We start from the raw sequence: 13914 nt of genomic DNA, 5'->3' as shown, positions 1-13914 counted from the left end.
TGATCAAGTTTCGGACCAGTCTTTCATTCATTCTCAATGAAGCTTTCAGATCTGAAACATTGACCATTCTTTTACTCCCACTGATGTTGCTCATCCCACTGAGTTCCTCCAGCAGATGATTTTATTTCTTGCTCCAGATTCCGGGACCTGCAGTCTCCTGAACGTCCCCAAGATGTGTAGCATTTCATCATTGCACATCCTGGGAAGAGACCCTTGGAGCAGGCCAGATGGACTGACTCAGTGCCTGACGTTGTGCTATCTACAATTTACGCAACATGACCATTTGGGAAAGGCTTTGCTTCTTGTGTCATTACACCCAGGTGTTCATTGTCTGAACTCATTGCTCATATGTGCATTAGTGAGATCTATCACTTGGGTCACTCAAACTCCATTATTGACAGGCATTGCGTATGCTTTTAAATCGTATTCAGGGAAACAAAGAAATTCAGTGACGTGCTCCTGTTGCTCCCCAACAAACTTCTTTTCTCCCATTAAAGCGATAAGCAATACATCTCTACTTTGGATTCAAGCAAAGTGGGGTGGGGGTGGGTGCAGAGGAGGTTTGTGGTCTGCAAAGGTGAGATTTCTCCTTTATGTTATCCATTCATGGTCATTGAAGGGAGGTGTGAATTACAACATGAGTTTTAGGTAATCCTGTGTGATTTGATCTTCTGCCCCACTTTATGACTCCTTCCATAAAGTCCTCTGTCAATCTTCTCATGTAACAAGTTCGAAACTAAGCTAGGCTAGTGATTAGATGTTCAAATATTGTCAGCGGGTGGAGGAGTTCACAAAAATGTCTGGCAAATTGCAATGTATGAAACTTGCTTGTGATAACAATATGCAACATAAACACAGTCCTGGAAATATTTCTGGCCAATTCTACAATCCAGAACATTTTTTTTGCCCAACAGCTGTCAGGCTCTTGAACTACCACATACCATCCAAACCTTAACCATCACTTAATTTTTGCACAAACTCCAACTATGAATATTATCTCAGCCGTCTCTGACTGAGCGATGTCAGTACCAAGTTCTCAAATTCCTTTCCACCGCTTCCCTGGTCTCTCTCTTTCCCCTCCCTGTCTCCCTTCCTCCAGCTCCCTGCCCCCTTCCCCCTCCTTCTCCTATCAGCTCCCCACCCCCTTCCCCTCCTCCTTCTCAACCCTCTGCCCTCTTCCCCCATCACCTCAGCTTCTTTCTCTTCTATCCTCCCACCTGTATCCACCCAAGACCTCTTAGCTATTAGCCTGTGCTCCTCCTCCTCCTGCCCCTTCTCCTCCTCTTTTATTCAGACATCTCCCTGATATTCAGCACTCCTAAGGCAAATGGCCTGAATTGTTGAGCGTCTTTTACTTCCTCCAGATGCCACATCACCTGATGACTTCTCTACATAAAGTATGCCTTTTATTGATCAGTCATATTTATTGTCACCTTCTAATTCATGGCATATGATGATAATACTAATTGATTTATCTTACACACCTGCAGCAAGAAAGAGCGTCACTGCATTTAATGTACATGATGGTCTTTTCTCCTTTGAGTGATGGAGGATGAGGGGAGATGTGATAAAGATGATGAGAGCCATTGATCATGTGGATGGCCAGAGACTTTTCCCCAGGGCTGAAATGGCTAACCCGAGAAGACAATGTTTTCTCAGCAAATTGTTTTAGTAGGTTATTGAGTCAGCACAACACTGTGGGTCGAAGGGCCTGCAACGAACTTTGGATTTTTATGTTCCCTCATGCCCGCACTGATAGGCATGAATCCAGTAACTCCATGAGCAGCACTTTTGCCTCTGAGTCACAGACCTCTGGGTTAAAGTCTGAACACAGAGAAATGAGTGCACATGTACCAGCCCATGCTGACCCCTCACTCAACTTCACAGACTAGATTATCTGGCCATCAACACATTGAATGTACTGGAAGTGTTAAATGCTACAAAGCTCATATTTCAATAGAGACAACGCTTCCATACAAGTTCACTAGCTCTAAAGTTACATGGGCTGTTTTGAAAGCGTCACGTGCAAGACATGGCACTCCCTCATTGTTTTTGTCCTTACTGGCCCTTATTCTTGCATGCCTTCATTAGGTCCCTCCATTGTGCACACATTTTCTTTAATACTGAAGGTGCTGAATCCAGAACTCATTTGTGGCTGACCTCCTTCTCCCATTTTTCCTTCAGCTGTTGGAAGGTGGGAAAGCAGCCCAGGCCAGCATTGAGGTCGGAGATGTGGTTCTGTCCATTGACGGGGTCAGCACCGATGGGATGGCTCATCTGGCAGCACAGAACAAGATCAAGGCTTGCACCGGATCCCTGAAGCTTAGCTTGCAGAGGTGAGCACCCGCCATCCATATCTCTGGTGCCCAGCAGCTTTCCCTTGGTGCCGTGAATCTGAAGGACCACCTTTCGTTTGAAAATTGACATGTCTGGGTGAATTGGCGTGGGTTGGGATAGTCATTGCTAACTAATCCGCAAGAGACACCAGATGTTTCCTTCATGACAGATCAGCTGCTGATGTCTGAGTTTAGATGGCATTGAAAAGTCAGGCTCTGGGATGTGGGAGATCGACCAGGTTCATCCCAGACAGGATGTTTGTACTAAACATTCAGGGAAAATACGAAGCTTCACACCAGAGTTGAAATAAAGTTAATGCAGAGAATTTGGTTTGAGTGTATTGGTACATGTAATAAGTGGTTGTTTTTTTTTCTAAGTTCACAATGGTGTAGTTGGAGGGCGTGGACTCATAGGCCGGAAGGGCCTGTTACGTGCTGTGTCTCTAAATTTTGAAAAAATAAATTAAAATTACCCACATATTTTTTTTTAAAATCCATTAAGAATTTACCCCAACAAAGCAAATAATAGCAAAAATGACTGAGGTAAATGTGAAGTTTGTTCATGTGACTTTCATCTTGATTATAATTTTAACGTCTCGATCTGCAAGATCACTATCGATTGGAAAAGTAGATAGGGTGGAGGTACTGAGTGGCCTCATTTTATCTCTACTGGGAACAGAAACCTGGAACTGCTTCTCATCAGATTGCATTCTGTGGTGTGGGATTGGATATAGTGATATGAGGTCATTCTGGTTGAATGATCCAGTGAGCTCTCCCTGCGAACACAAGACTAGAAACAGGCCACTTGGCTCCTCTCGCCTAACCTGTCTTTCAATATGGTCATGGCTAATCTACCCCAGATCTCATCTCATATCTTCTCCATCAGTTCCCCCTTCCCCTTCTCCCTAGCCCTCAATTCCATGATCATTCAAAAAAAATATTTATCTCTAGTGATCAAGAACAATAGGGCTCTAGAGCACAGAACTCCAGAGTTTCCTAACCATTGTGTGTCTATCTTTCCCTTGGAAATCCTGGATTTGCCATCTCAAGGCTGCACTCTTCACTAAGGAGATAGTAGGCTGCCGAAGTCACTCAGAAGCTCGTGTCCAGCCATGGCTGGTTGAAGTGGCCAAAGGAAATTAGCTTGCTCTTCCCTGATGCTGAGGTAGCCGAGAGAGGGGTGGGTGGAGGGAGGTATGGAGATTGGAGGGAACATTGTCATTGTTGTAACAGACAACTGAAATGAAGAGTGGTAAACAAGAAATCTGCAATGCTGTGGTTTGGTGCAGCACACAAAAATGTTGGAGAAAAGTTGTATACTACACTTAAATGAAATGACCCTGTTTATCATTTCAGCAGTTGTGGAAGCGATGATAAAAGCAAATCTGATTCCAAAGTGTTGAGAGGTCTGTTCTACATTGTATGTTTTAAGTATTAAGATGGAATGCCTTCTTCTGACATCTTGAACCCTGTAAGACGACCAGATCCTCAGTTTAAAAACCAATGTAGAAAGTAACTTGATCATCAGCCTCAGAAGATGTCTCGGTTCAGCTGGTGTTGCATGTCCTTTAAAATCCTTAATGGAACCTGATTCTCTTTCCTGAGCTGTACTGGGATCATCAATGCAGTATAACTGCTTGGAATTTGGCCAATTTGGATAATTGTAAAACCAAGGTCAAGAGTCTAATTTTTTTCTTTAACAAAAATTGTCTGTAAAATAGCTGTGGGATTAACATGTTACAAAATTGGGAAGAGTATTAATATTCCAGGAAGGTGTAACTTCCTTGTTCTTGCAAATCTTTTACGATTTTGCAGGTTCATGAGCTGCAAGACAAGCACATTTTTAATAGAATATTACAGCACAGTACCAGCCCTTCAACCCTCGATGTTGTGCTGACCGATATATCCCTACCAAAAAAAAAATGATAAACCTTTCCTTCCTCGTAACCCTTGATTTTACTTTCATCCATGTGCCTGTCTAAGAGCCTCTTAAATGCCCCTATTGTTTCAATCTTCATCACCACCCCGGCAAGGCATTCCAGGCACCCACAACTCGCTGTGCGTAAAAAAAAATGTACCGCTGATGTCTCCCCTAAACTTCCTTCTCTTCACTTTGTACAGATATCCTCTGATGTTTGCTCCTCCTGGCCTAGGAAAAAGGTTCTGGCTATCCACCTCATCTCTGCCTCTCAGAATCTTGTAGACCTCTATTAAGTCTCCTCTAATCCTTTTTCGATTCAAAGAGAAAAGTCCCAGCTTTGCTAACCTTGCCGCAAAAGATATATTTTCCAATCCAGGCAACATCCCAGTATATCTCCTCTGCCCCCCACATATTTCTGATATTGAGGTGACCAGAACTGAACACAATACTGTAAGTGTGGCCTCTCCAAAGATTTGTAGAGTTACAACATGACCTCTCAGTTCTTGAACTCAATCCCCCGACTACCGAAGCCGGCATTCCAGAGGCCTTAACTATCCTAACAACCTGCAGGGAAACCTTGAGAGATTATGGATTTGGACCCCAAGATCCCTCTGTTCATCCACACTGTTAAGTATCCAACCATTAACCCTGTACTCAGCCTTCTGGTTTGTACTTCCAAGATGCATCTCTCACTTATCCAGATTGATCTCCTGCCACTTTTCTGCATCCTGTCTGTATCCTTTTGTAACCTATGACAAACCTTCAGCACCATCCACAAATCCTGTAACCTTCATATCATCTGCAAAATTACTGACCCATCCTTCCACTTCTTCATCCATGTCATTATAAAAATAACAAACAGCAGGGGTCCCTGAACAGATTCTTACGGAACTCCACTAGTTACTGACCTCCATGCAGAATACTTTCCAACCACTACTACTCTCTGCTTTCCCCATGCAAGCCAATTTTTAATTCACACAGCTATGGATCCCATGCCTCATGAATTTCTTAATGAGTCTCTCATGGGGGACCTTGTCAAATACCTTACTAAAATCCAAATAGACCACACCTCACCCTACCTTCATCAATTTCTTTTGTTACCTTCCCCCCAAAAAAATAATTAGGCTCATGAGGCTCGGCCTTCCCCTCGCAAAGCCACTTCTCTAAATGCTCATAAATTCTATCCTTAAGAATTCTCTCCAATAGACTCACCAGTTTATAATTTTTAAACAAGGGGATCACATTTGCCATTCTCTGATCCTTCAGCACCTCCCCAGTGGCCAAGGTGGACTCAAAGATCATAGCCAATGCCCCAACTATCTCTTCCCTACTGTCCCACCACAACTGAGGTATATTGTGTCTGGGCCTGGGGCCTTATTACTTTTAATGTTTTTAAGTGGATCCAACACTTTCTCTTCCCAAATCTCCACATTGACCAGCACACAAGCCTGTTTTATACTGATCCAAAGTTGATCAATGTCCTTCTCTCTGGTGAATACTGAAGCAAAGTATTTAATTAGGACCTCCTCAACTCCAGAGACATGTTGCCTCCTTTATCCTTAAGTGGCCTCACCTTCATTCTCAATGTCCTTCTGTCATTAATATACACATAGAACACCTTGGAGGTCTTCTTAATCCTACTTGCCAAAGCCTTCTCATACTCCCCTCGAGCTTTCCTAAGTCCTTTCTTAAGCTTCCATGTAATTCTCATGAGCCCTTCCTGTTTCCTGCTTTGTAAATCTTATGCAAACTTCCTTCTTCCTCTTAACTAGCTACTTCACCTGTTTTGTCAACCACGGTTCCCTTTCCCTGACTCAGTGGGACAAACCTTTTTTGAACCCAGAGCAAGCGATCCCTAAACATCCTCCACATTAATTCTGTACTTTCTCCTGTGAACATCTGTTCCAAATTTACTCTCCATAGCTCCTGCCTCATCCCATCATAATTAGCCCTTCCCCAATTAAACATTTCTCATGTTGTCTGCTTTTATCCCTATCCATAGTTATGATAGTAGAGATGTGGTCACTCTCTCTGAAATGCTCCCCCAACCAAGATGTCTACCTCCTGATCAAGTTCATTACCCAATTCTAGATCTTGAATGGCCTCTCTCTACTCGACTGGTCCACACACTGTGCCAGGAATCCTTCTTGGACACACCTGACAAATACAGCCCCATTTCTCCCTCTTGCAGTCAGGAGGTGCCAGTCAATATTTTGGAAGCTGAAGTCTCCCATAACAACAACCCTGTAATTTCTGCACCGTTCCAAAATCTGCCTGCTTATCTACTCCTCGGTATCCTGAAGGCTACTTAGAAGCGTATAGACTCTCCCAGTACAGTGATTGCTCCCTTCTTATCTCTGACACTCACTCTACAGCATCCTCCCTTTCTACAGCCGTGATTCTATCCGTTACCAGTAATGCTACTCACCCCACCCCTCTTTGATTTCCTATCCTATTCCTTCTAAAACACCCAAACCCCAGTACCTGCATCAACCAATCCTTTCCTTCCACCAGCCAAGTCTCTGTAATGGCCACAATATTGTAATTCCATGGACTGATCCATATTCTAAGTTCATCTCCTTTATTCTTAATTCTCATTGTATTGAAATAGACACATTTCAAATCATTTAACTGACTATACTTATGCTTCCTCCCCTGCCTGTCCTTCCTCACAAACTTATAACACATTGGAACGTGCTTTATAACATCTCCTCTGTTCTCTGTATGCACATTCTGGTTCCCATCCCTCTTCCAAACTAGTTTAAAACCTCCCCAACAGCTCTAGCAAACCTGCCCACCAGGATATTGGTCCCCCTCCAGTTCAGGTGTAGTCCGTCCTTTTTGTACAGGTCAGAACTTCCCAATGATCCAAAAATCTGAACTCCTACCCCAACCTTTCAGCCACTTATTCATCTGCCACAAAAATTAGTTAGGCACTGACTAGAAGGGCCGAAGGGCCTATTTTTGTGCTGTAATATCATATGTTTCTAACTTCCTATTCTTACCCTCACTGGCGCGCATGCCACAGGCAGCAATCCCGAGATTACCACCCTTGAGGTGGTGCCTTTTAGTTTTCTTCCTAATTCACAATATTGCATCTTCAGAACCTTATCCTTACTCCTATCTATGTCATTGGTACTAATGTGGACCACGACATCTGGTTGCTCACCCTACTGCTTCAGAATGTTGTAGATTCAATCAGAGACAACCTTGACCCTGGCACCTAGAAGGTAATATATGATTCGGGAGCCTTGATCTCATTCACATTACCGTCTATCTTTTCACCTAACTAGCGATTCTTTGCAATTTCTACCCTAGCCTCCCTCAACATTCGAGGGAATATCTTGTCAGGCCCTGGGGATTTATCCACCTTATTTGCTTTAAGACAGCAAGCACTTCCTCCTCTTTAATCTGTATATGTTCCATTACCTTATTGCTTGTGGCCTTACTTTCCATGACTCTGTGCCCTTTTCTTGAGTGAATACAAGAAAAAAACTATTTAAGATCCTTACGAAGCCGACCACCCTGATTTTCAAGGGGACCAATTTTCCCCCTTACTATCCTTTTGCTCTTAAAATACCTGTGGAAATCCTTCACATTGTCTGCCAAAGCAACCTCATGTCCTTTTAGCCTTCTTGATTTCTTTCTTGAGGTTTTGCTTGCATTTTTTAATACTCCTCAAATACCTCATTTGCTCCGTGTTGCCTATATCTGCTATACAGCACTCTCTTCTTCTGAACCAGATCCCCAATAAACCTAAAAAAAAAGGTTCCCTATGCCAACCAACCTTGCCTTTAATCCTGACAGGAACATACAAACTTTGTACTCTCAAAATTTCATCTTTGAAGGTCCTCCACTTATCACACTCATTCTTGCCCGAAAACAATTTTATTCCAATCCATGCATTCTAGATCCTTTCTAATTTAATCAAATTTAGCCTTTCTCCAATTTAGAATCTCAAACCAAAGCCCAGAACTATCATTCTCCATAATTATCTTAAAACTAATGGCATCATGATCACTGGATTCAAAATGTTCCCCTACACATACCCCTGTCACCTGTCTTGTCTCATTCCCCAATAAGAGATCCAGTATTGTACTCTCTCTAGTTGGTACCTCTATATTTTGATTTAGAAAACTTTCTTGAAAACATTTGACAAACTCCAAACTATCCAATCCTTTTAGAGTATGGGAGACCCAGTCAATATGTGGAAAGTTAAAATCTCTTACTAACACAACCTTAAGGTTCCTGTAGCTGTCTGCTATCTCTCTAATGATTTATTCCTTCAATTCTTGCAGATTATTGGGTGGTCTATAATACAAACTCATTAGTGTGATCATAATTTCCCCATTCCCCAGCTCCACCCATATAGTGTAGTCGACGAGCCATCTGGTCTGTCCTGCCTGATCACTACTGTGAGCAATGCCACTTCTTCCCCTTTCATACCCCCTGTTCTATTGTTTCTAAAGCAAGGGAAGCCCAGAACACTGAGCTGCCCGACCTGCTCCTCCTGCAACCAAGTTTTACAAATGGTCACAAAGTCATAATTCCACTAAGCTCATCTGCCTTTCCTACAATGCTCTTTGCATTGAAATAAATAGATGCACTTGAGAACATTTCCATTACATTCAACCCATTGAATTCTAATGGTACATGCAATTTTAACATCATCTTTTCCCTCCTCCAATCCTTTATCTGCTCTGGCACTGGTTCCCCTCTCCCTAGTTTAAACCCACTGGAGCATCACTAGCAAACCTTCCAGTCCCTTTCCTGTCTTGTCGGAACAGGTCCCACTTTCCCTGGAAAAATGCCCAATGATCCAGAAAGCTGAAGCCCTCTTCCTACTTCATGTCTTTAGCGACATCATCCTCCTATTTCTAACCTCACTTGCACATAGCATGGATAGCAATCCTGAGATCACTACCCTGGAGATCCTGTCCTTCAACCTAGTGCCTAACTTCCTGAACTCTCCTTGCAGGACCTTCTCACTCTTCCTATTCATGTCATTGGTCCCTACATGGACCATGACATCTGGCTGCTCACTCTCCCTCCTGAGAACGCTGAGAACTCAATCTGAGATATTTCGGACCCTGGCACCCAGGAGACAACATACCATCCGGGATACTCGATCTCTTCCACTGAACCTTTTATCTGTCCCCCTAAATATGGAATCCCCTATCACTACAGCTCGCCTCTTCCCTTCCCTTCTTAGCCACAGGCCCAGACTCCATGCCAGAGACCTGAGGTCCATGGCTTTTCCCTGGTAGGTCATTCTCCCCTACCTGACCTTCGCTTATCCGAAAGAAGCTCTCACATACTGGCTTCTCCTCACTTGCTACTCCACTTGGGCTTCTCTTTTTTATTAAATTCGCTGTCGCCAATTGGCCAATGGAGAGATTGAAAAGAATGGCCAAGGTATGTGCAATAATATTAGTAATACTCTGAAAAGAAAATATCATTGTCTTGTTTTACCGAATTCTGATCCAGGAGGATATTCAGATAAAAACTCATGAATTCTCATTTCAAGTTGTTTGCAGGGATTATTTGCAATCCTTACCAGTGAATGCAAAACCAACTCTCCTATTTTTGCTTTGAATTGTTTTATTCTTCACATGGATATTTCATAAAATTAGATCATATCATTTTCATCCTGAAATTAGAAGGCTTATAAACACTCAGGTTTTAGGAGGAGTGAACAGGACACAACATGTATTCACCACAATAGATGGATAAGACATCAGTCAAGTTACAGTCAATTGGCAAGTTGGCTAAGATAATGAAACCACTGCCTCAATACGGCAGAGACCAGGTTCAATCCTGACCTCTGCTGTCTTTGTGGAGTTTTAACATTCTTCCCATGACTACATGGGTTTCTGCCTACATCCCAAAGATTTATGGGTTGGTTGATTTTAATTGGCCACTCTAAATTATCCATAGTGAGCAGTAGAATTTGGGGAAGATTGCTGAGAATGTGGGAAAATGTCTACAAAGTTATGAAGGGAATGAATGCAGACAGGCTTTTCCCACTGAAGTTAGGAGTGATTAAAAACTAGAGGTCATGGGTTAAGGATGAAAGGGGGAACGTTGGTGACGGAGGTGAGGAAGGAGGTGTGAGGACACGTCAGGTGTCAGGAGGTGTGAGGACACGTTTTGGAGCCTCTTAAGGTTGCGGGAGAAGGGTAAATTTACAGGGACTCATTCGGTTAATGGGAGGGGGAATGTGATGAATCATTTTAATTATGGATGGAAGGGAGGACTTCTTCTATGAATATTTCACCATCTGGCACTGAGTAGCCCAGCGATTATATAGCTCAGTGATCACAGTTAAAAAGGTGGTGGGGTGGGGGGGGGGGGGTGGCATTGTAGGTACTCTGAGCTTTAGTGTTTGTTTCTTGTTCAAGAAAGTTCCCTTTTCCAAGCAGGTAACTGATGCTTGTTGAGATCATGTGATGTAGTCTTGAGGAAAGTACGCCTCTTGACCTTTTGAATGGTGCTGGTATTCTGCCTGTCTATAAATAGAAGGAAAAGTTGAAGTTCTGTATCCTGATAACATGAGATAATATTGCCCTGATCCAGGCTGCTGCTGTTGACAAATATTCAAAGAACAAGTGTTTGCAAAAGTAGATTCTTAAAATGAGGTGCCACAGTTTAACAAAATTATCAAATACTTTCCAATTAATAAATTATGTTCTAGGTCTTTTAAAATGTTCTTTTTAAACAACAAGATGCACGCTATTTCTTAAATTCAATTTAGTTTTCCAATTTCAGCTAACCCATCTCTCCAGGCCTACTCCCATTCTCCCTTTCTCATTTCCCCCTTTAACCTTAACCCTGCCCCCCACCCCCCCCCGCCCCTCCCCACAACCACTGGTCTCCTCTCACCTTTGACTCTCTGCTTCTTCCACCTTCATCTCTTGGTATCCAGTCACCTCTCGGCCCCTCCTCCTCCAACTTTCTTGACCCCCCTCATATGTCTTTATTTCTCTATCGCACATAAAATAATGGAGATTGATGTTGCATTTGCATTTTGGGGGGATGATATAGGAGTTACCCATAGAAACGTAGAACACTGTGGTAGCTAACCAGGCCCTTCACCATTTCTATTCTGTGCCAAAGTATTATTCTGCCTCATCCCACTGACCTGCACCCAGACTATATCCCTCCATATCCCTCCCATCCACTTGAACTGAAACGCTGACTGGCCGTTTGTGTCTATGGATGTTGCCTGATCTTCTGAGACCCTCCTGCTTCTCTGTATACACTTTACTTCTTGTTTTCTTCTTGCTGCTGGATGATGATGGGTGCAGTACAGTAAACACAATTAAAAACTAGAAGGTTAAGGGTGAAAGTGGAAAAGCTTCAAGGGAATATTGGGGGGGGGGATCTTCTACATGCAGAGAGTGGGAGTATGAAATGAACTGTCAGCTGAAGTAGTGAATGTGGGCTCAATTTTGATACAAGAAAAATATGGACAGGTACTTGGATGGGAGGGGTATAGAGGGATATGATTCAGGTGCAGGTCAGTGGGATGATACAGAATAATAGTTTAACACAAATTAGAAGGGCCAAAAGGCTTGTTTATTTGGTATTGTGTACTATGGTTCTATGGGTAACTCCTACATCGTGCCCAAAAATTGTAGATCCAACATGAATATCCATTGTTTTATGTGTGATAAAGAGGGTTTGACCTACTTCACTGATCTATATGGTTGATCCTTAAACTTACCTTTTTTCCCACCCCATTGGTGTCTGCATCTTATTTTGTTTTTGTCTGGGTAGATTTGGTGCTGAATTAAATTTAGACTTGCATGCAGCATGGTAACAGGCCCTTCGAAACACAAATCTGTGCTGCCTAATTACACCCAATTGACCTACAACCCTGGTACATTTTAAAGGGAGGGAGGAAACCAGAGCATCTGGAGGAAGCCCACACAGTCACAGAGAATGTACAAACTCCTTGCAGACAGCGCTGGATTCAAACCCAGGTTCATTATGCCAACCGCTACTCTCTTCATATAACTCTGAAACATGATAGCCTGCAGACGCTGTGATTGTGATAAACACACTGAAATACTGGAGGAACTCAGCTGGTCTTTTCAGCATCTATAGGAGCCAAAGATATGTCGCTGACAATTCAGGCCATAGCCAATTAACATATCCAAATAACACCTTTTGTTAGTCTGGATTCCTCCCCCCCCCCCCCCCACCGTTGTTTGAATTCTTTCTGCCTTTACTGACTTTTTTTCCCCTTGAAGAAGGGCTCAGGCCCGAAATGTTGGCTCCAATAAATGCTGAAAAGACTGGCTGAGTTCCTCCAGCATTTTGGTATGTTTACTTCAGATAACTCTTTTACCTTTGATTGTATCAAATTTGCACATTTGTGCTGCCATTTCTTTGCTTTTCTTCATTCATATATATATTCTGGTCTGGTTAGCATGTCACTGAAGGCCAGACTATGCAATATCACTCTGACGTAAGGACACTAGTGAATTGAAATGGTGCAGGGGTGGTTCTTCAGAATATGGCTGGGACAGAATGGCTTGAGTTTTAGAGGGAGGTTGGACAGTTTGGGTCATTCTTCCCTGAACTATAGGAAGCTGAGGGCTAAGATTTTTTTAAATCTTGATAAAGTGAATGCTCAGTTTTTAAAGAGTCTTGAGGGGCAACTTCTTTGTTCAGAGGGTATCTGGAAAGAGCTGCTGGAGCAAACTATAGCCATGGCAATCAAAAGACATATGGCTTGATGTACAGATGGATTGGAAGGGCTTTGGAGGGATATGAATCAAATGCAGGCAAATGGTATTAGGCCACAATGGTGATGAATTGGCTGAGGGACTTGTTTGGTGCTATATGGCTTTCTATGACTTCACAGCATTGGAGGCACATGACAGGAAGGAGTTAATTCTGTGTTCTTATATTCCCCTTAATTGGTATCTAATCCAATCTAACTATGACACTCATAGTTGGTCAACTAAATTATGTTTTTGACTCTGAGTTGAGGTTCTGTCAGCTGAGATATCGAAGTTTTTTAAAATAAAGCTTTAGTTGTTGAAATTCAGAAATAAAAAGTAGAAAGTCTGACGTTACACAACAGGTCGAGAGAGAAAAGTAGTTAATGTCTCAGTGCAGTGACTCCAAATCAGAACAATTGCTTCCTCAGCCGATCTTTCAGGATTGAGGATGTGTTGCTTCTACTCTGGTTTTGTAGATTCTGAGGTTGGCAATGAGGCCAATGTGGGAACCACAATCTCCCCCAGGAGGACAGGTGATTTGTAAGGTCAGTCACTCCTTTTGCCTTGTGTCCTGTCCGGATGCATCACAGCATGGGATGCCTTGGACAGCAAGGAAACATCCGCAAGTTGTGAATCCAGTGCAGGCCATCACACAAACCAACCTCCCCTCCATCAACTCCATCCACACCTCATGCTGTTGCGGGAAAGCAGCCAATATATTAAAAGGCCCATTGCACCCTGGTCACACCCTCTCCTCCGACCTGCCTACTGTCAGAAGATGCACGTGTTTGAAAATGCTCTTCAACATTCAAGAATAAATTCAATTATATAGAGGGTGAAGGGTTTAGGCCCAAAACATTGACTGACTATTGGTTTCAATGGATACTGCGTGACCTGCTGAGTTCATCCAGCACTATTGTGTTTT

At 42.9% G+C, this 13914-nt stretch overlaps 1 protein-coding gene across 8 annotated transcripts in view; it reads left to right on the top strand.

Moving 5' to 3' along the window:
• pdlim5a (PDZ and LIM domain 5a) overlaps positions 1-13914 on the top strand; it is a 270064-nt gene that overhangs the window by 101209 nt on the left and 154941 nt on the right. For all 8 annotated transcript variants that reach the window (XM_069925683.1, XM_069925688.1, XM_069925686.1 and 5 more), the window contains exon 3: positions 2185-2336. In XM_069925683.1, the coding sequence (XP_069781784.1) occupies positions 2185-2336 (152 nt within the window). The remainder of the gene's footprint in view (positions 1-2184; positions 2337-13914) is intronic.

This window comes from Narcine bancroftii, chromosome 3 (assembly GCF_036971445.1).
Source record: "Narcine bancroftii isolate sNarBan1 chromosome 3, sNarBan1.hap1, whole genome shotgun sequence".
Classification (NCBI taxonomy): Eukaryota; Metazoa; Chordata; class Chondrichthyes; order Torpediniformes; family Narcinidae; genus Narcine; species Narcine bancroftii.
The sequence above is the reverse complement of the archived record's forward strand: the minus strand, read 5'-3'. Positions and strand labels throughout refer to the sequence as shown.